Below are 20039 nucleotides of genomic sequence, written 5' to 3' on the forward strand. Positions count from 1 at the left end.
TGTTCTAGCAGCTTCCTTCAGAGTTCTATTTCTCCTTTCTGCAACACCATTTTGTTGTAGCGTTCTAGCTGCTGAATACTCATGCTTGATTCCATGATTTTCAAGATAAGTAGACAGAGTTTGATTTGTAAACTCGGTTCCTCTGTCACTTCTAATTTTATCAATCGATTGAGATTTCTCATTTTGAAGTCTTAAGAGAAGTTTAATCAATTGGGTGGCAGTTTTATCTTTGTATTTTAAAAATATCGTCCAAGTGAATCTCGAGAAATCGTCAACAATAACTAGGGTGTACTTCATTCCCCCTAAGCTCGTTACTGGTATAGGACCAAAAAGATCCATGTGCAATAGTTCTAATCTTTTGGAAGAAGATTTACATCCTTTTTTATTAAAAGTTGATCTGATCTGCTTACCCAGTTGGCAGGCAGAACACACTTTATCTTTTGAAAAATCAATTTTAGGCAGACCTGTAACCAATTCATGTTTACTCAGATTGGCTAACGCTTTGAAGTTTAAGTGATTTAGTCTCTTGTGCCATACCCAATTTTGGTTCATCTTTGTTGTTACCAGACAGACTGTAGTGAGTGGTTGATCCGACCAATTACCTTATAAGTATTTCCACTTCTCTCACCTGTCATAATGGTTAGTCCAGATTGATCTTTTACAATGCAAGTGTGCTTTTGGAATTCTACACAGTAGTCATAATCACACAATTGACTAATACTAATCAGATTATATTTTAAATTTTCTACAAGTAATACATCTTTAATGCGAATATTTCCATGGATAAGCTTACCCTTACCCATGGTTGTACCTTTAGAGTTATCTCCGAAGGTAATCTTAGGTCCTGATCCTGGAATATAGTCAGATAGCATTCTTCTGTCTCATGTCATATGCCTTGAGCATCCACTATCCAAATACCAAACTGTTTTCTTAATGAGTTCATTTTTGTTTACCTGCAAAAGTAGAGTAAAATAACTTTGGTCCTCATTCCTACTTAGGTCCACGCTGGATTAATCCCTTTGGAATCCATACTTGTATTATTCTTACAGGCTTTCCATGGTGTCTTCCTTTTGAGATAACTGATTCATCTAATGACCTTTGTGCATTGTGCTGTGTATGCCAAGTGTAGTGATCATATTGATTGTTACTTTTTGACTTCCAATACTTTCTATAAAAGTTATTAGAATGTGGTTTATGTTGAGTTGATGAAGTTCTTTGCCTTTCAAGACCATGTCCAGACCAATTTGATCTAGGTTTAGTCCATCAAGACTTAGATCTGTCTGGCTCAACATATCCCAGCCCTCTATGTAAGAGTTTACTCTGTTGAGGTATTGAATATGTCATAGGAATCTCTGGTTCATATATCGTGCTAGATCTCACAAACTTCATGGATTTAAAGTTGTTATTTTCCAGGAAAGATTGAGTAGTTGAGATAGATGAACTTCCTTCATTCATGCTGTAGCCTAAGCCAGATTTATCTCCAGCTTGCTTCTGCATTCCGGTAAGTTTATCTAAGGATATCGATGCTTTATTCCAAGAGTTTACTAGATCTGTTAATATCTGATTTTCAGATAGAGTTTCTTGAAGCTGACTTCTCATATCATTGTTCTCAGTCATTAACAAACTTATCTGAGCTTTTAGACTGTCTGATCCAGTGTACTCATCTGAGTTACTTTGATCTGACTTATCTGTTGAGCTCTTTCTATTTGTTCTGACCTCATCAAACTTATGAGATAGCATGTGATATTCATTAACCATATTATTTAATGCATTAATAAGATCTTCCTTACTAAATTCATCAGAAGTAAAGTCAAGTACCTCTCCATCATCTGGAATATCAGCGTCATTAGCCATAAGACATTTGTTAGCTTCATCTCCACTTTCACTTGATGATGTTTCTGAATCAGATGAAGTGGAGTCCGATTCAGCCCATTTGTTGTTGCTTTCATCTGCTAATAGGGCTTTTTGTTCTTTCTTCCTGCTAAATCTCTTCCTTTCTTCTCTTGAATTCTTCTTGTATGATGTTCTTTTCTCATCTTTCTTAGGTTTGGTACAATCGGCTATGAAGTGTCCTTCTTTTCCACAATTGTAGCAAGCTCGATTTTCTTCAGCTGGTTCCTTTGGTTTGAAGCTTGATCTGTTTGTTCTTTGGAAATTATTGTGATTCTTCCTCTTGAATCTTCCAAACTTCTTAACAAATAGTTACATTGCATCACTACTGATTTTTTCTGCGGTTTTCATTGCTGGGATTTCATCTGATGCAGTGAGAGCTTTAGTAACTTGTGATGTTGATGTGTCTTCCTCAGTTCGAACTCCCAGCTCGAACTCATAGGCTTTGATATCTACAAATAGATCATGTAGTTCGATCTTATTGAGGTCTTTGGATTCTCTCATTGCTACTGTATTCACATCCCATTCTCGTGGAAGAGCTCTCATGACTTTGAGTGCTACTTCACGGTTGCTGTAACTTTTTCCGAGTGCATTTATCTCAATCATAATGCTGCTGAATCTTTTATCAAATTCATTCATTGTTTCTCCTGGTTTCATCTTTATGTTATCAAACTTTTGAATGGCCACCATGAGTTTGTTTTCCTTTGTTTGATCATTTCCTTCACATAGTTGGGTGAGCTTTTTCCATATTTCTTTGGCAGTAGTGCAGCTTTTGATCTTGCTAAACATGTTCTTGTCCAGAGTTTTGTATAGTATGTCTCGGGCTACATTGTCCAGATTGGATTTCCGCTTATATTCAGAAGTCCATTCAGATCGAGGCTTTTCTATCATCTGTGGAGCACCTTCAGTGATAGCAACTGCAGTGTTAACTTTCATAATCTTCATTGGTCCATCTGTTACTACGAACCACATGTCATCATCCAGTGCTGATAGATGTGCATGCATACGAATTTTTCAGTCATCATAATCTTCTTTTGAGAACATAGGAATTTTACTAAACGATGTCATAGCTAAAGATGCCATAGTTTAAGAGACGATTCAGGTGATAAGCAAGAACTGCTCTGATACCACTTGTTAGGATCGAAAATATGTGTAGAGGGAGGGGGGGGGGGTGAATACACTATTTTAAAATTTTAACGAGTCTTCGATATGATTTGTTAAAATCAGACATAAGTTTTTGTTGCTTAAAACTTTTGATCTGCTCGAAAGATCTGAAAGATAACAGGCGGAAGAAATCTTTCTTGCAGATTGAATATATGTAAAGCTAAGGCAGATAAGGTAAAGTAAGTGCAGTAAATAAATGGATAGAGTTGTTTCTGGATGTTCGGAGATGAATTCTCCTACGTCACCCCTTCTTCTGTTTCCAGAAGGATTTCACTAGAAGACTTTGATTTATACAAGGCTTTGTACAAATCCAATCCAATCAATCCTTTGAGAGGAACTCCTAGCAATACTTTCTCTTGAAGCAGATCGAACGTTCTGCTTTGAATTATACAGTACAAATACAGAGTGTATTTCGGTGTTTTGATCTGGATAGCTATGAGTGACTTTGATCTGGATCGATTTCGTATATGCTTCCTTTGAAGTTTGATCGATCTTGAGAATATCTTCTAACTCAGAATATCGAGACTCTTATCTGATGATGTGTGTATCTGAGTTATGCTGAGTGAAGGCTTTTTGAATGAACTTCGATTTAGATATCTTGTGTTTTTCACTCTTGGTCTCGTATTTGAATCTTTGAAGTGTTTGAGTATTTATAATCTTCAAAAGTAGCCGGTGAGCCGCCAACAATTTCTGATGATGAGCCGCCAATCAATCTCTGATAGATAGCCGCCAACATTTCTTAATAAATAGCTCACAAATCTCGACTTTGATGGAGGCAGATTAATGTTCAAAATATCATTAAATGATTTTGTCTTTTCTTCAACAATCTCAGCAACGGTTACTTTGAAGTGAGGCTTTTGATCTGGTTGAAAGCATGTTAGATCTGTCTTAGATCGATCTATAAAATCCGTTGAGAGTTTTCTTGATTGATCTGGATATCGGACACTTGTTCTGGAAATTTATACTTCAATTGGTTTATCCAAATATCTTGCATTTTGATCTGGCATTATATTTGATCCGCTTGAAATCTCGGACATTTGATCTGGAAGAATCCGAATAGATTTAGCCCTTAGATTATTTTATTACTTGATTTTGTTTTGACTTGTTATCACCGAAACTATTAGGGTTTGATCTCCAACACATGTCACAAACAATTTTTGGTATAAATATTAAAAAATGAAAAAAATTACAAATTACATGGTATAAAAATAAAAAATGTGCCCTTCATATGAATAAAAATAAAAATTAAGTGTTAACAAGGCCATTGAATTCCCCTTTAATATGATTAAAAATAAATAAAATTATATGGTTCGATTTCAGATTATATATATAAAAACTAAATCGAAAAAAATGATTCATATTAGATTAATAGTTTTATTTATATTATGTATTTTATAAGATGATATTTAGTGTAAAAAATTTTCGAATAATTTTTAGTTGATTTTTTGTTGATTCATTTAAATTTTAAAAGTTTTAAAATATGTAAATCATAATATATTATGAATAAAAATATAAAAAAATATGAAATTTATTGAATTAAAAATATAAATTCATCGATAATATGACTAAAAATAAAAAATTATGAAAGTTACAAGATAAAAAAATAAAATTATATGTAAACTGGACTAAAAATGAAAAATAATGCATGTTATAGGACTAAAATTGTAAATTCAGTGTTAACAAGATTTAAAATGAAAGTTCATGAAAGTTACAGGACTAAAAATGCGAATTCAATGTTAATAGGACCAAAAATGAAAAAAGAATGCAAATTACAGGACTAAAATTGCAAATTTACTTTTAACAAGACCAAAAATAAAAAATGTGCAAATTACAGGACCAAAAGTGTACTTTTCCCTAAAATAGAGCAACATAATGTTATCCAAAATATGCAAACTCAAAACGTGAATATTACAGAAATAATATTACAAGAAGAAAGAATGATCGTATAACAATTCAATAGTATAACGAATACACAAATACTGAAAAGTATAAAGCAAACAAGTAAGGAAATAGTCAAGCAAACCGAGGCCTGTAACTAGTACAGTTTCCTTAAAACAGATTCGTCCACTCCACTAGATGCTTGAGGATCAATACGTATAGACGTTTGTTTCCCAGGATACAACGGAAAAACCAGTAGCAAACTAAGAACAAATTCACTACTCCGGCGAACTTGAATCGTACCTTCACTTTATCACCAAAATTTAACGGAGGCCAAAAGAAAAGCTAACAATATGAAATGCAAGAGAATTCTTGAGTGAGATCTTGAATAATGTGTGTGTTTGGATTGAGGAAATGAGCACACTATTTATATGCTTCAAAAAGCACACCAAGAGTCATAAGATTAATTAACTCAATTAATCTTTCATTTAACTCAAGAATGTGGAGAGCCAAAAGCCTCAAATTAATTCAAGAATGTGGAGAGCCAACAGACAATCACACATTCATGATCCATTATTTTCATTCAAAATTTTTATTTAAATATATTTCCAACAATCCCCCACATGAATGAAAATTGATACGAATTTTGTTAATAAAGCTCTACAGTTGAATCCTGCAAAGGATAGGTAGGTGTTATCCTTTGAACCTTTCCTTGTGAAAGCATAGTAATGTACTGGATTGAGAATCTTTAAAAGCCCTGTGCTTATCCTCAACATTCACTGTTTGCAATAGGAATAGACTAGGGATAACCCCCACAGTGATCTACCAAACCAGTGCGATTAGGTTATCCCATTGAACCTAGTTCTTGGGATCTCCAGTCAGCATAGGTTGGGTTTTTTTTTTGCACCAATTTATTCCATAGGCTTCAGTATCATTCCTTTTGAAGATTTTTCAGCTAAATCTTTGTTTAACCCTTTGGTTAACGGATCCGCTATATTATCCTTTGACTTTACATAGTCAATAGAGATAACTCCAGTTGAGAGTAGTTGTCTAATGGTGTTGTGTCTACGACGTATATGTCTAGACTTTCCATTATACATCTTGCTTTGTGCCCTTCCGATCACAGATTGAGTATCACAATGAATGCAAATAGTCGGTACAGGTTTCACCCATCCTGGAACATCTTCTAAAAATAGACGAAACCATTCAACTTCTTCAGCACACTTATCAAGTGCAATAAACTCAGATTTCATCGTGGATCTGACTATTACAGTTTGTTTAGAAGATTTCCAAGCAATTGATGCACCTCCTAAAATGAATACAAATCCACTTGTAAATTTTGAGTCTTTCATATCAGATATCCAGTTTGCATCATTGTATCCTTCAATAACAGCAGGATATCTGGTATAGTGCAGCTCATGGTCACGAGTGTATCTTAAATACCTTAGCAATCTTATAATTGCTTTCCAGTGTTCATCTCCTGAATTACTGGTGAATCTGCTCAATTTGCTTACTGCATAGGTTATGTCTGGTCGTGTACAACTCATTAAGTACATCAGACTACCAATGACTCGAGAGTATTCTAGTTGGGAGATACTCTCACCCCGATTCTTCGATAGATGTTGACTCGTATCTATCGGGGTTCTAGCCAATGCAGAGTCATCATTATTGAATTTCTCAAGAATTTTGTCCACATAATGTGACTGACATAGAACCATCCCTTCTGATGTTCTATGGATTTTAATTCCAAGAATGACATCGGCTAATCCCAAATCTTTCATGTCGAATTTTGAGTTTAACAATTTCTTAGTGGATTTGATCATCATATCATTGCTTCCAATGATAAGCATGTCATCTACGTAAAGACACAAAATGAAGTAGCCACTTTCAGTGTTCTTTACGTATACACATTTGTCACACTCGTTGACTTTAAATCCACTTTCTAGCATGGCTTTGTCAAATTTTTCGTGTCATTGTTTTGGTGCTTGCTTTAAGCCATACAAAGACTTCACCAATTTACAAACCTTATTTTCTTGCCCAGGTGCAGAAAATCCCTCAGGTTGTTCCATGTAAATTTCTTCTTCTAAATCTCCATTTAGAAAAGCAGTCTTTACATTCATTTGGTGTACTTCAAGATTTCGCAAGGCGACAATTGAAAGTATCACTTGAATTGAAGTTATTCTCGTTATTGGAGAATAAGTGTCAAAGTAATCAAGCCCTTCACGTTGACGGTAACCCTTGATTACGAATCTGACTTTATACTTATCTACTGTTCCATTTGATTTCATTTTTCGTTTAAAAATCCATTTATAACCTAGTGGTTTGCTTCCCGGAGGAAGGTCCACTAGTTCCCACGTATGATTTTGCAAAATGGATTCTATTTCAGAATTTATAGCCTCTTTCCATTGAGGTCCTTCAGATGAATTTACAGCTTCCTTGAAGTTTTGAGGTTCACTTTCCATCATGAAAGTGATGAAATCTGGACCAAATGATTTCTCAGCTCTAGCTCTTTTGCTACGTCTAGGTTCAACCTCGTAGTTAACCTCTTGTTTTTTTTTTTTTTTATTGTCTCATGTAATCTTTTGGATGAACTTGGTTCTTCCTTAGATTTGCAAGGGAACACATGTTCAAAGAACGAAACATTTCTTGATTCCATTATCGTATTCTTATGAATGTTGGGAATTTGAGATTCATACACAAGGAATCGATAAGCGCTACTGTTGTGTGCATATCCTATTAAAATGCAATCAACAGTTTTTGGTCCAATTTTTACCTTTTCCGGAGTAGGTACGGCTACCTTGGCAAGACACCCCCATACTCGCAAATATTGGTATGAAGGTATTCTTCCTTTCCATAATTCATATGGACTTTTATCTTGCTTCTTTCGTGGTATCTTATTTAAAAGGTAATTAACTGTTAGAACAGCTTCCCCCCCACATGTTCTGTGATAAACCAGAACTCAGTAACAGTGCATTCATCATTTCTTTCAAAGTGCGATTCTTTCGCTCTGCGAAACCATTTTGCTGAGGAGAGTAAGGTGCAGTTCTTTCATGTCTGATACCTTGTTGAGCACAAAACTCGGCAAATGGTGATTCATGCTCTCCTCCACGATCACTTCTTAGCAACTTAATTTTCTTGCTAAGTTGGTTTTCAACTTCACTTTTGTAGTGAACAAACTTCTCAATAGCTTCATCTTTACTTTTAAGAAGATACACATAACAATATTTTGTGCTATCGTCAATAAAAATAATGAAGTATTTGTTTCCACCACGTGTTTGTACTCTTTTTAAATCACATAGAACATAGTGTATCAAATCAAGGGGTTCACATTCTCTTTCAACTGTTTGAAAAGATGATCTTGTTAGCTTTGCCTCAACACAAGTTTCGCATTTGTGTTGTGTATCAATTTTGAATGTAGGAATGTTTTTCAAGTTAATTAATCTACGAATCGTATCATAATTAACATGTCCTAGTCTACCATGCCACAAATTGAAAGACTCAAGCAAGTAAGCTGAAGATTTCATTTTATTGATCACGGGCTTAATAGCCATTACATTGAGTTTGAACAAACCATTGCTTGCATAGCATTTTCCTACAAACATTCCACTCTTAGAAAAAACAACTTTATCTGACTCAAACACAATGCGAAAACCATGCTTGTTAAGCAGTGACCCAGACACCAAGTTTTACGGGTGTCTGGCACATACAACACATTGTTCAAAGTCAGCTCTTTTTCAGAGGTCATCTTCAAAACCACTTTTCATTGTCCCTTGATTTCAGAAGTTGCAGAATTCCCCATGAACAGCATTTCCCCGTTCATGGATTCCTCAAGATTTGCAAACATCTCTTTGTCAGAGCAAACATGGCGAGTGACACCAGTGTCAATCCACCACTCCCTTGGGTTTAAACCAACCAGATTCACTTCATAAATGACAGCACAGAGGTTAATGTTTGAAACCTCATGGGATATGTTCTCCACCATATTCACCTCTCGATTTTTCTTTGGCTTCTTGCACTCAGAGGCCTTGTGACCAGTACCATCACAGTTGAAGCATTTCCCGTAGAACTTCTTCTTCGTAATGCCTCCTTTTGGTCCCATCTTCATCCTTTTCTTCGAAGGATTGAAGTGTTTCTTTTTCGAGCTTTGGCCATGCTCCACAACATTTGATTTAGCAGCAACTGGAGAAAACAATCGTCTTTCAGAGCTCTTGTTGTCTTCCTCGATACGAAGTCGAACAATGAGTTCTTCAACATTCATCTCATTTCGCTTGTGTTTCAAGTAGTTCTTGAAATCCTTCCATGCCGGTGGTAGCTTCTCAACAATGGCCGCCACTTGGAAGGATTCACTCAACGTCATCCCCTCAGAGTGAATCTCATGAAGAATCACTTGGATCTCTTGAACTTGACTGATAACTAGCTTGGAATCCACCATCTTAAAATCCAGAAAGCGGCCTACAAGAAACTTCTTGGCCCACGCATCCTCGGTTTTGTACTTTCTGTCAAGGGATTCTCACAGCTCTTTAGCCGTTTTCTTTTCGCAATACACATTGTAGAGCGAATCTGCCAATCCGTTCAGTACGTAATTTCGGCATAGGAAATCAGAATAATTCCATGCCTCCAAAGCACTGACGGATTCAACATCTCCCTCACCCTCCTTGAGCTTAGGAGCATCCTCCGAGAGGAATCTGGCCAGGTTCAACGTCGTCAAGTAGAAGAGCATTTTCTGCTGCCACCTCTTGAAGTCCGCACCAGTGAACTTCTCAGGCTTTTCTCCGTGACTGTTTGAAACAGGAACGGCAGCACCACGTGGGGCAACAGGAGGAACGACACGATTTGGAACCGTGACAATAGGGGCAACATGAGTAGTCTCACTTGAAGCAGAAGCCATTTCTGAAACAAATCACGTAGTGGAGTTGACGAATCTGTTTTAAGGTTGTTATCCAAAATATGCAAACTCAAAACGTGAATATTACAGAAATAATATTACAAGAAGAAAGAATGATCGTATAACAATTCAATAGTATAACGAATACACAAATACTGAAAAGTATAAAGCAAACAAGTAAGGAAATAGTCAAGCAAACCGAGGCATGTAACTAGTACAGTTTCCTTAAAACAGATTCGTCCACTCCACTAGATGCTTGAGGATCAACACGTACAGACGTCTGTTTCCCAGGATACAACAGAAAAACCAGTAGCAAACTAAGCACAAATTCACTACTCCGGCGAACTTGAATCGTACCTTCACTTTATCACCAAAATTTAACGGAGGCCAAAAGAAGAGCTAACAATATGAAATGCAAGAGAATTCTTGAGTGAGATCTTGAATAATGTGTGTGTTTGGATTGAGGAAATGAACACAATATTTATAGGCTTCAAAAAGCACACCAAGAGTCATAAGATTAATTAACTCAATTAATCTTTCATTTAACTCAAGAATGTGGAGAGCCAAAAGCCTCAAATTAATTCAAGAATGTGGAGAGCCAAAAGACACTCACACGTTCATGATCCATTATTTTCATTCAAAATTTTTATTTAAATATATTTCCAACACATAAACCACTACAAAAACCTACAACAACAACATCTCTTCGAAGTTGTTTATCAGGATAGTGGATACCACATGCATATGCTGATACGCATTCACACGTCAACGAGCCCGTGGGATTTGGTGGGAATGGATTCTCAACCATGAACATCATCTATGCTTTAGCCGACGGAGGATCGAAATTGTGATATTGTTTTCATTCTTTATTTTGTTGGACAACTTGGTAGGATTGAACTCTAAAAAGAAATTGTAATCCGAAAGACCTGATGGCCGATGGGATTTCATATGGTTTGGATACAGAAGCTTTAAAAGTTTAAAAAAAACACTTAAATAAGTTAAACTTTTTTAAAAAAATATTATTAAAAAAAAACAGAAGCAGTTTTGATGTTTGGAATGTCAAAAAGTGCTTTTATTTAAATTTTTAAATAGCCTTTTTAAAAAACACTTTTTAAAATGCATTTTTAAAAAAAAATTAACCAAACAAAATTGAAGGTCATATGATAATTTCATGAGAAGTTCTTATATAATTGTTTTTTATTAAATATCGATATGATCACTTAATCTAATAATCAAAATTTCAAATACTTCCGACTAAAAATAATGACTATAAACGATGACATTGAAAGAAGAAAAAAATTGAAAAAAAAATAAATTCAATGAACTTTCTAATCTCACGAATAAAAAATTATTAATACATAATACAAATAGAATAAAAATCATCAAACTAAAGAAGTGTAAAAAATTTATTTTTCATAAAACAAATAAAAACTATAATTTAAACTTAGTAGATGAAATAAATAATTATGACCGATTTTAGTAAAAATCAGCTCAATAGCCGAATAAGAAATTACAAAATTTTAGAATCAAAAACTAAAAACCAAATAAATTAAAAATAAAACATCAACCGCAATATATAAATAGATCACAATAAAATTTCATGAAAAATGACAGATAGTTGATAGAATCAAATTTACCTGAATGAAGCAATTTAACAAAAAAAGACGGTTTTTTTTGTTTCCAAAGAAATAAGTTTTTTTTAACCCCTAGAAATGAGAAAAAAAAACAAAAAATCGATCAAAATTTCAATTTTTTAACAAAAATATTGAGAAACACACCTAATATTCTAAATAAAAAATTATTAATAATTAAATAAAATTTAAAAATTGAGGCCCCGCACCAAGGAAAGCCCTAGGCAAACCGCCTAGGTTGCCTTCCCTTGGATCCGACCCTGCTCCTTGCAATCAATTGACTTTGATATCAATTGTAGGACTGAACATTCGCTGTTTTAAACCGCACAGCAACTCAAACGTCACAGTTCGATCATTTTACCTACTAGAGAAAATTATTACACCCTAACAATGGAGGTAGGATTTGGAACGAGTTTAGAGCCATTATCTATGTCCGAGAAAAATTGAATTATGCTTTTTTTTAATAATTATCTAAACACGATGATTTTTTGTTATTTTAAATTATTTCTTTTTATTTAATATAAAATTTTAAAAATTTAATTTATTAAAGCAGAGAGCTTTTAATTAACTATATTTCAATTAACTGGTGAAATTTGAGATGAAATTATGATTATATCCTAATTTAATTCCAAACAAAACCAAATTTATTAGATAAATTATTCATTTTATACGGTCTTCTCTTTTTTTAGCCATTAGATTTTATCTTATTTATCAAAATGACATTCGCTATCTTTGTTTGTATCTTTAAATTTTTAGATTAAATATTTATCACTTTTAAACATTTGAATATCTAATTTATCAGTGACATGTAAAATTAATGTACATTAAAAATTGGAAGATATGAAATAGTTATTCAAAGGTTCTCAAGCTTTATATAGACTAGTAACTATGCACATGTGTTGCATGTGTAACGCAATATATAAATATTATATCGAATATACTTGTAACACAATTTTAGCTCTAAAACATTTGATTTTGTTATGACATTGTATAAAATCAAATAAGTTGTGACATATTTTAGCATTTTTTTCCGATATATCTAGTCTAGGAAAAAAAAAGTAAAAGTGTTATGCATGCCAAAAAAAATCCAGCACATTTCTATAATTATAATATTGACTCAAGTAGGAAAGTATAGATTAAACTCTTTATTAAAGATAAAATATATGAAATTATATTGAATAAATAATTAATATATGCTTAATTAAAATGATTATGTAAGTGGATAAAAATTAAAGAGCAATAGACTTAAGAGTCATAGAACTTGCTACAATAAGAAAATTTGTGATTTGCATCACGTTGTGCATTGGATATTAACATTATCTTCACCAATCAGACCGTAAATTTATTCATATAATGACATTGTCATAACATATTAGCAAAAGACCTCGTTGGATATCCAATTCTTTTTCTGAATCTTCACCTTCAAGAGAACACAGAGCTGCAGTTATTGAAGTAGTCTTGAGCCACATCTAGCTACAATATACTCAAATCTACTATGCTTGAAAAGAAAATAGGACAAATCCATTAGAGATATATATCTATCACATACAATAAATAATTTAATGAAAAATAAAATAAGAAAAATATTAAATACCAAAAGTACACATCAACTGTATAACAGTCTTATCACCATCTCGTACGAATTTCAGAATCTACTTACAACCAAAGAGTTCACACTGTTGCTCGTTTGGGGTCATTCGACCTTGCAGAGGGGGTAATACCCCCTCTGCAAATGGACGGCCCGGATTGGCCAAAAGCCAATTTCCATCCGGGCCCCACATGAAAATTGTGGGGCCCGGATGGTAATTGGCCAATCCGGGCCATCCCTGTAGGGTCGAAGGACCCCTCGTTTGAATATGCAATTAAGTAAAAAAAAAAAAAACTAATGAGGTAAACATGGTCTTAAACACCACAAAATAAACATTTTTTGAGAAGCCAATAACATCATGAGCAAATCTTTCTCTTTCCTTTGTTGTCATTCAGAATTGAATTTAATTAAATATATTAGATTTGATAGATCATATATTGTAATATTATAGTCACCAAATTAAATTTTAACTCCATGTATTATCAAAAACAAATAATGAAAAGCGGCAAAAATTGAAGCATCTAAAAATTTTAGACAGATTTTATAGTCTAATTTAGATGCATTATTATTATAATAGAGATGCAAAAACATCGATCATTTTCAACATATTGTATATCAGTTCATTGATTAATTATCATGTCAGTCCATTGTTAACACATGTTGATAGCTCGGCTTTAGGATAGATGAATATATTATTAAATTCAAAAGTAAGTATGCATTTCACGTTTTAAAGATTCGTTTTAAAATTGCAAAAATTCAATTTTGAATTATCATGCATATTTTGTCAAGGAGTGAGAAAAAATACCGAAATACCGAAAAACCGTACTGAAAAAATTACCGAAAAAATCGGTATACCGTACCGAAATTTTTGGTATCGGTATCGGTATGGTAAATTTTTTTTTCAGTATACCGGTATATACCGAAAAATAATTTTTTTAAAAAAATATATATATGAAAATTTTCGGTATACCGATTTTTTTGCCGGTATACCGAATTTTTTTCGGTATACCAAATTTTTTTTGAATTCGGTATCGGTACACGGTATAGATTTTTGACATACCGAAAGTTCGGTATACCGAAAATTCGGTATATTCGGTATACGGTACGGTATCGATATGAAAAAATTCTATACTGATTTTTTTGGTACGGTATACGGTATCCGATTTTCGGTACGGTATACCGTATACCCACCCCTAATTTTGTCTAGTAACTTAGTTACCACATCATGTGAATATTATGTATAAAATATACGTAGGGCTTGAAAACTTCGATCATAGTAGGTGGAACATGTGTTAATAGGAGAGATCTGTCCATTCTAAAGCACTTCTTGCTATAAAGTGGTCACATGCGAGAGCTTCGAAACAAACACGCATGAAATAAAATCTTTTCGCTTAATTTGCTCAATTTTGAACCATTTTGATAAATTTTTACTTTAAAAACTAAACTGTCACGTAACAAAATTAATAAGGCTATCAGCCTAACAATTTGGCCAACAAAAAAAAACAAAATTAGATGATAATCGTACTCATATGACATATCTATCACAACAATAATCACGCAATCACCAATGAAGAAAATCCGTAGCACTTAAAAAAATTCAAGATCCATACCTAGAGTCAAACAGATTAAATTAGGAATCATAAAATTTTTAAGTTTGGGACGTGCAGTCGTGCAGATTTTAAAATCCAAATTTAAAAGTACCCACATAAATAAATACTCAAACAATAAGTAGAGCAAGTTTGCAAATAATAAACAACAAACTTAGATAATAGCCATACCCAAATCAAAATATCCAAATTTAAAAGTACCCACATAAATAAATACTCAAACAATAAGTATAGCAAGTTTGCAAATAATAAACAACAAACTTAGATAATAGCCATACCCAAATCAAAATAATAGTGGACAATGAGCGATGCATGAGGGAGATGTTGAGCCTACTTGGGTAGAGCTTAGCACAGCCGAGAGAGAGACATTGATAAGTTGGAATTTGAAATAGTAAGATAAGAGAAGAAATACTGATTATTAGTTTTTTTTTTTTTAAATTTGAAAATCCAAACTAAATTTCTATGTTGAAGGAAAATGGGAAACCGTTCTAAGGTGGGAAATGGAAGGAAGTGGAAAGTGGCCATGTATATAAATTTTATTGACACCATGATTCAGTGGTTGTAATGTGGAGGTTATCCAAACGTGAAGGATCTGCATGAAGTAATTCAAGAAAAGAAGAGGATACCCTCAAGGGGTGTCCAAGTTGATGGAGTAGGTGAACTCTTGACCAGAGGTCAGGAGTTCGATTCCCCCTGCCAACACTTTTTTGGACTAGCCTGTCGCACAGAGTTTGCCCTTTTTCTCTTTTTTTTCCCCTGACTAGCGTAGTTTGCAGGCTATTGCGTTAGTCCGGAGGTTTACCCAGGGTACACCGAAAGATAGCGATTGCGGGTTCCCACGTCACAAAAAAGAGAGGGTAATATGGGAAAAAGATCTTGGTGGGCATACCAACCTACTACTAAAGAAGTTATTATCAATTGCTCAAGTTTAATAAAATAAAAAAGATGAATTCTTATATACACTAGCGATAGAAGCACACACAACTGCGTTTGTGATATAATATATGATATTTTATGATTTTTTATTTATGAAATAATATATTATTTAGTAGTGAAAAATTCGTTATTGAAAAGATAATATAAATTTAATATACTACTATATTCAAAAAAGTAGAAGAGAAAAAATTGATGAAAAATGTGGATAAAAGTGTAAAATTAGAAGATATTTTTTATGTGTCATGACACACCAAAAATTGAACTCTACTCCGCAGATATTTGCGGAGGGAAACCATGTATGGTGGAGAAATAAACAATATCAGATCTTCTGTTCCATTTGCATAGAATCATCATCATGGCCGAAATCACAAACATCATCAAAATTCTCTCGGATTTTACAAGAAACCAAACTATAGCGGATTTTTGTAGAATAATCACAAAATTTGGAATATTAATGAAAAAATATTTACAAACATAAGAGGGTTAAAAATCTTGATTCTGAGAAAAGAAGTCATCCACCAAATAAATACCAACAAAAAAAAACATTTTGTGATTGCCTATACCAATTCTGGGATGCCAAGAAATCACCATGATCGGTTAAAAAGCATCATTAAAGGATACCCAAAGAAACAGAAATGTTCCATAACAGCAGTTGAACTCTGTCTGCATCGAGCCAACGATAAAGAAATCACCGATTTTCCAACAGAAAACGGCATTCTAGGACTTCCACTTTCACCAACTGGAATTTTTGTACCGTTGGCCAATCGGTTCAGAAGATCCCATCTGGACCAGATATTAGCATGCTTGAAGGTCAATTGGCAAGTTCCTCGGTTTTTTTATCATTGTGAAAATGATCAACCACATTATCTCATTCTATGTGCCCCCAACACAAAATGACAATATACTGATCAAATGTCATTTTAAGGATCTATGTATAAACTCCATATATCATAGCCAAGCTAACAATTCACCTACAAAATTAAAATTATCTAGCAAGGAGTTTATTCTTGTTAATTACGAAAGTAAAGATGAAAAAGATCCACAAACTATGAAATTTCATCAACTACTCAACATTGAAATATATTCGTCAGTGCAAAGTTAAGCAAGAAATGAATGGTATGTAACTAATGCTTGCATGAATGTTACTAGACAAGGATGAGAGAAGCAAGGCACAATTTCCTCTCACAACTCAAGATTTTCACCAGCTTCCTTTCAAGCAAATCACATGAAATAATTGGTTTCTGCCAGTCGATTGAGTGCATTCTTTGAAACTATGAAACAGAAGCCCGCCAATTATGTGTTCAAGGCTGACTTGATCCTAAATAACACTATAAACCACAAGAAGGAACAGGTTGTCATCCGAGCTTACATAATTAGCATCATACTAATTTGTTTCTAAGAGAATCAGATTTATAATGCCCCCATAATATGAAATACAAGTTCATGATATTAAATCACATACAATACCAAGAAAAGTATTGGCACATTTTCTGCTATCAATTGAGATTGTCCTTCATCTTCCATTTGCAAAAGGTGAAACAAGGCTCTCAAAATAGATATCCGCTTCCAGAAATTTCTCGAGATTACTTATTTCAGGAATCCTGACAGAATTATCTCTCGGATTGTACACTACAAAATGCATCCCGAAGACCAACAAAAGTTCACCATTGTGTAGCATGAACAATGGTTTCGAGTACAACAATTTCCCAGGAACATCCATGTAAGGAACCGTAGCCACTTTAGTCCAAGACTGCTTAACACCATACTCTTTCAAGACCCACAAATCTGCATTGATACATAGATAGTTGCAAAGAACACAAAGGCATTCTCCCAGCACCCCTAGAGTTGAGTCAAATTCTCTCTCACCATAATTTGGTTGCTCCACTATCCCATACTCCTCATTTTTCATATCAAGGGAGACAATATCCCATCTGAAATCCAAACCAAGTTTACTAGAGGCGGACCAATGAAGCTTCCCACTAGCAAACTTGCCCGAATCATCTAAAGGAACACCACCCTTGAAATCCTCCATCCTCTTCCAAGAATTGGTCTTCGAACTATAAATCTTAACCATTGACTCATATGCACCCGCATTTCCAAACACACAGAAAATTCCCACAACCTTGTAATCGTCATCACACTCGTTATAACCAAAGCCATATATATTGTAGAAACCTCGCTTGATATTGACATTCACAGGCGGCAATTTTTTTGATTTTCTGGTGGATGGGTTCCAAAAGAACAATTCTTTTTCATTTAAAGCCAAGCAAATCAAACCATTACAGGAATCCACAAACCAAACAGCTCTTTGCGTATGCTTTTTTGGATAATCGATGCTACAAGCATCAGTCGAAGGTTCTTGCATCAAGGAGCTCAATGGACAGTGTTTGAGGTCAAAAGTGGGGCTACAGATTGTAAACATGATTCTGTAATTCGATAAATTCCTACCCACTCTAGAATTATTGAGGTGGCTTTTGATGAATTGTCGGCTACAAATCAATGTGAGCCACGATTTAGAAACACACCTGAACTTCAAGAGCGACTTGACTGGTAGTCTTGCAAGTATTTCCACTATAATTTCTTCAGGAAGACAGGGGATTCCTCCATTGACGGGTGTTTGAGGCTCAAGGGGCGCTTTGTTTTTCTTGGATTGATGATTGGCTGAAGAATCTGGCGAATCTCTCCCAGATTCCATCGAAGAGTTCTCGGTCGATGCTTTATCTAGACGATCGAAAATTTGCCCTAATTAAGGTCTCTCCTAAATGAAAAAAGAAAAATTATTCTGCTACATCAGTATGACCTGATTTGATAAATATGTACCCTTGATTATTAGAACTAAAAATTATGTGCACATATCTTAATTATGCATAAGTGAACTTGATTTTTTGATATTAAAATCAAAATTTTATACAGTTTTTCTTTTATGTGCAAATTGCTCAAAAATCCCCAATGCAAACATGTTTTGCTCTGCAGTTCCTAGCAACTTTTTTGTACCACAATTTTTGTTAATTTGTACCATATTTTGTATAATTTTGTATCACATCTTGTATGGTTTTGTACCACATTTTATGACTAAGAATCCAAAGCAAAACATATTTGCATTAGGGGATTTTTGAGCAAATTGTCTTTTTTTTTTTTATAAAACACGATTATTTATTTCAGCAAGCTAATATTTTGTTATTTTTAGTTTTTTTTAAGCAGATGATTATATGTTTTCTTTGTTAATATATATATATATCCTATCATAACAAAATGAACGATTGTTGCTCATTAGGGAGTGTATCAACTGATTGAAGGGTTTTTTTTTTTTTTTTTGTTATTATATATATATATATATATCGATGGTTATACGTCGGATTATACATTGCATTTAAAATATCAAATTATCTTAAATACATTTTTGAAAGATTTTTTATAAATAAAGTGCAATGATAATTTTATAATTTCAAAGCGAATGTGTAACTCTACGTGTACACGTAACATTTTTCATTAATATATTTTAAATTTTAAAGATTTTAAATATGTATATATATATATAATTTTATGTTTTTGTTATATATATATATATATATATAATCAAAAGATCAAATATATTTATATATAGTTTAAACAAAAAAATCAAAATAAGCTCAAATACTACTAAAATAATATTTTTTACAAAATTCGAAAACAAATAATCATATATATAACCAAAGATAATGTTGTGAAAAAGTAAAAATTTACGGTAAAAAGTAAATACTCCAAAACTAAAAATATAACAAACTCTACACTTTATAATATTTTTCTCTCAACTCAATTGTATTTTTCATCACAAATGTAAACCTATTTATAAATCCACATTTGAGATTAGTCCAAAAATTAATACATCATCATCTACATCATCACACACTAATTTTCCACATTTTACAACTCAATATTCAACATTCAACATTCAATATTCAACATAATAATAATAATATATTTTTCAACACTCCCCCTTGTGATGATGATCGTGATATGATGACTGTTTTCATTACGTGTTTTATATTGCCTCGTTAAAAACCTTACTAGAAAAAACCCAGTGGGATAAAAACCATAGTAAGGAAAAAAGAGTGCAGTCACGTAAACTCCCCCTCACATATTCCGTAGATTGCGCATCTCAATGCTGTATATATGCTTTCTGAATATCGTCGTGGGAAGTGCCTTTGTGAAGAGATCTGATGAGTTCTCACTTGATTGAATGTAACAGATATCAATATCTTTATTCTTCTCAAGCTCTTGAGTGTAGGCAAAGAATTTTGGGAGGATATGTTTGGTTGTCACTTTTGATGTATTCTTATTTCATTTGAGCAATACATGAAGCATTATCTTCATATAGTGTCACATGCTTCTTGTCTACTGTCAATCCACACGATATTTGAATATGTTTGGTCATTGACTTTAACCATACATATTCACAACTTGCTTCATGTAATGCAATA

At 33.5% G+C, this 20039-nt stretch overlaps 3 protein-coding genes across 3 annotated transcripts; all 3 read right to left on the reverse strand.

Moving 5' to 3' along the window:
- Window positions 1–881: 881 nt before the first annotated feature.
- Window positions 882–2529, reverse strand: LOC140872503 (uncharacterized). Its single transcript, XM_073275348.1, has 4 exons — window positions 2207–2529; window positions 1381–2137; window positions 1048–1110; window positions 882–953 (listed from the first exon to the last, which is right to left on the reverse strand). The coding sequence occupies exons 1-4, from the start codon at window positions 2527–2529 to the stop codon at window positions 882–884; spliced, it is 1215 nt and encodes a 404-aa protein (XP_073131449.1).
- A 6163-nt stretch (window positions 2530–8692) lies between these two features.
- On the reverse strand, window positions 8693–9820 carry LOC140872504 (uncharacterized). The gene is made up of 2 exons (XM_073275349.1): window positions 9477–9820; window positions 8693–9428 (listed from the first exon to the last, which is right to left on the reverse strand). The coding sequence occupies exons 1-2, from the start codon at window positions 9818–9820 to the stop codon at window positions 8693–8695; spliced, it is 1080 nt and encodes a 359-aa protein (XP_073131450.1).
- Window positions 9821–16902: 7082 nt separating this feature from the next.
- LOC140872562 (F-box/kelch-repeat protein At3g23880-like) lies at window positions 16903–18345 on the reverse strand. The gene has a single exon (XM_073275431.1). It carries the CDS (start codon window positions 18272–18274, stop codon window positions 17093–17095), a length of 1182 nt encoding a protein of 393 aa, XP_073131532.1. The 5' UTR covers window positions 18275–18345; the 3' UTR covers window positions 16903–17092.
- Between the last annotated feature and the right edge of the window lie 1694 nt (window positions 18346–20039).

The sequence above is a fragment of the Henckelia pumila genome, unplaced genomic scaffold (genome assembly GCF_033568475.1).
Source record: "Henckelia pumila isolate YLH828 unplaced genomic scaffold, ASM3356847v2 CTG_466, whole genome shotgun sequence".
Lineage (NCBI taxonomy): Eukaryota > Viridiplantae > Streptophyta > Magnoliopsida > Lamiales > Gesneriaceae > Henckelia > Henckelia pumila.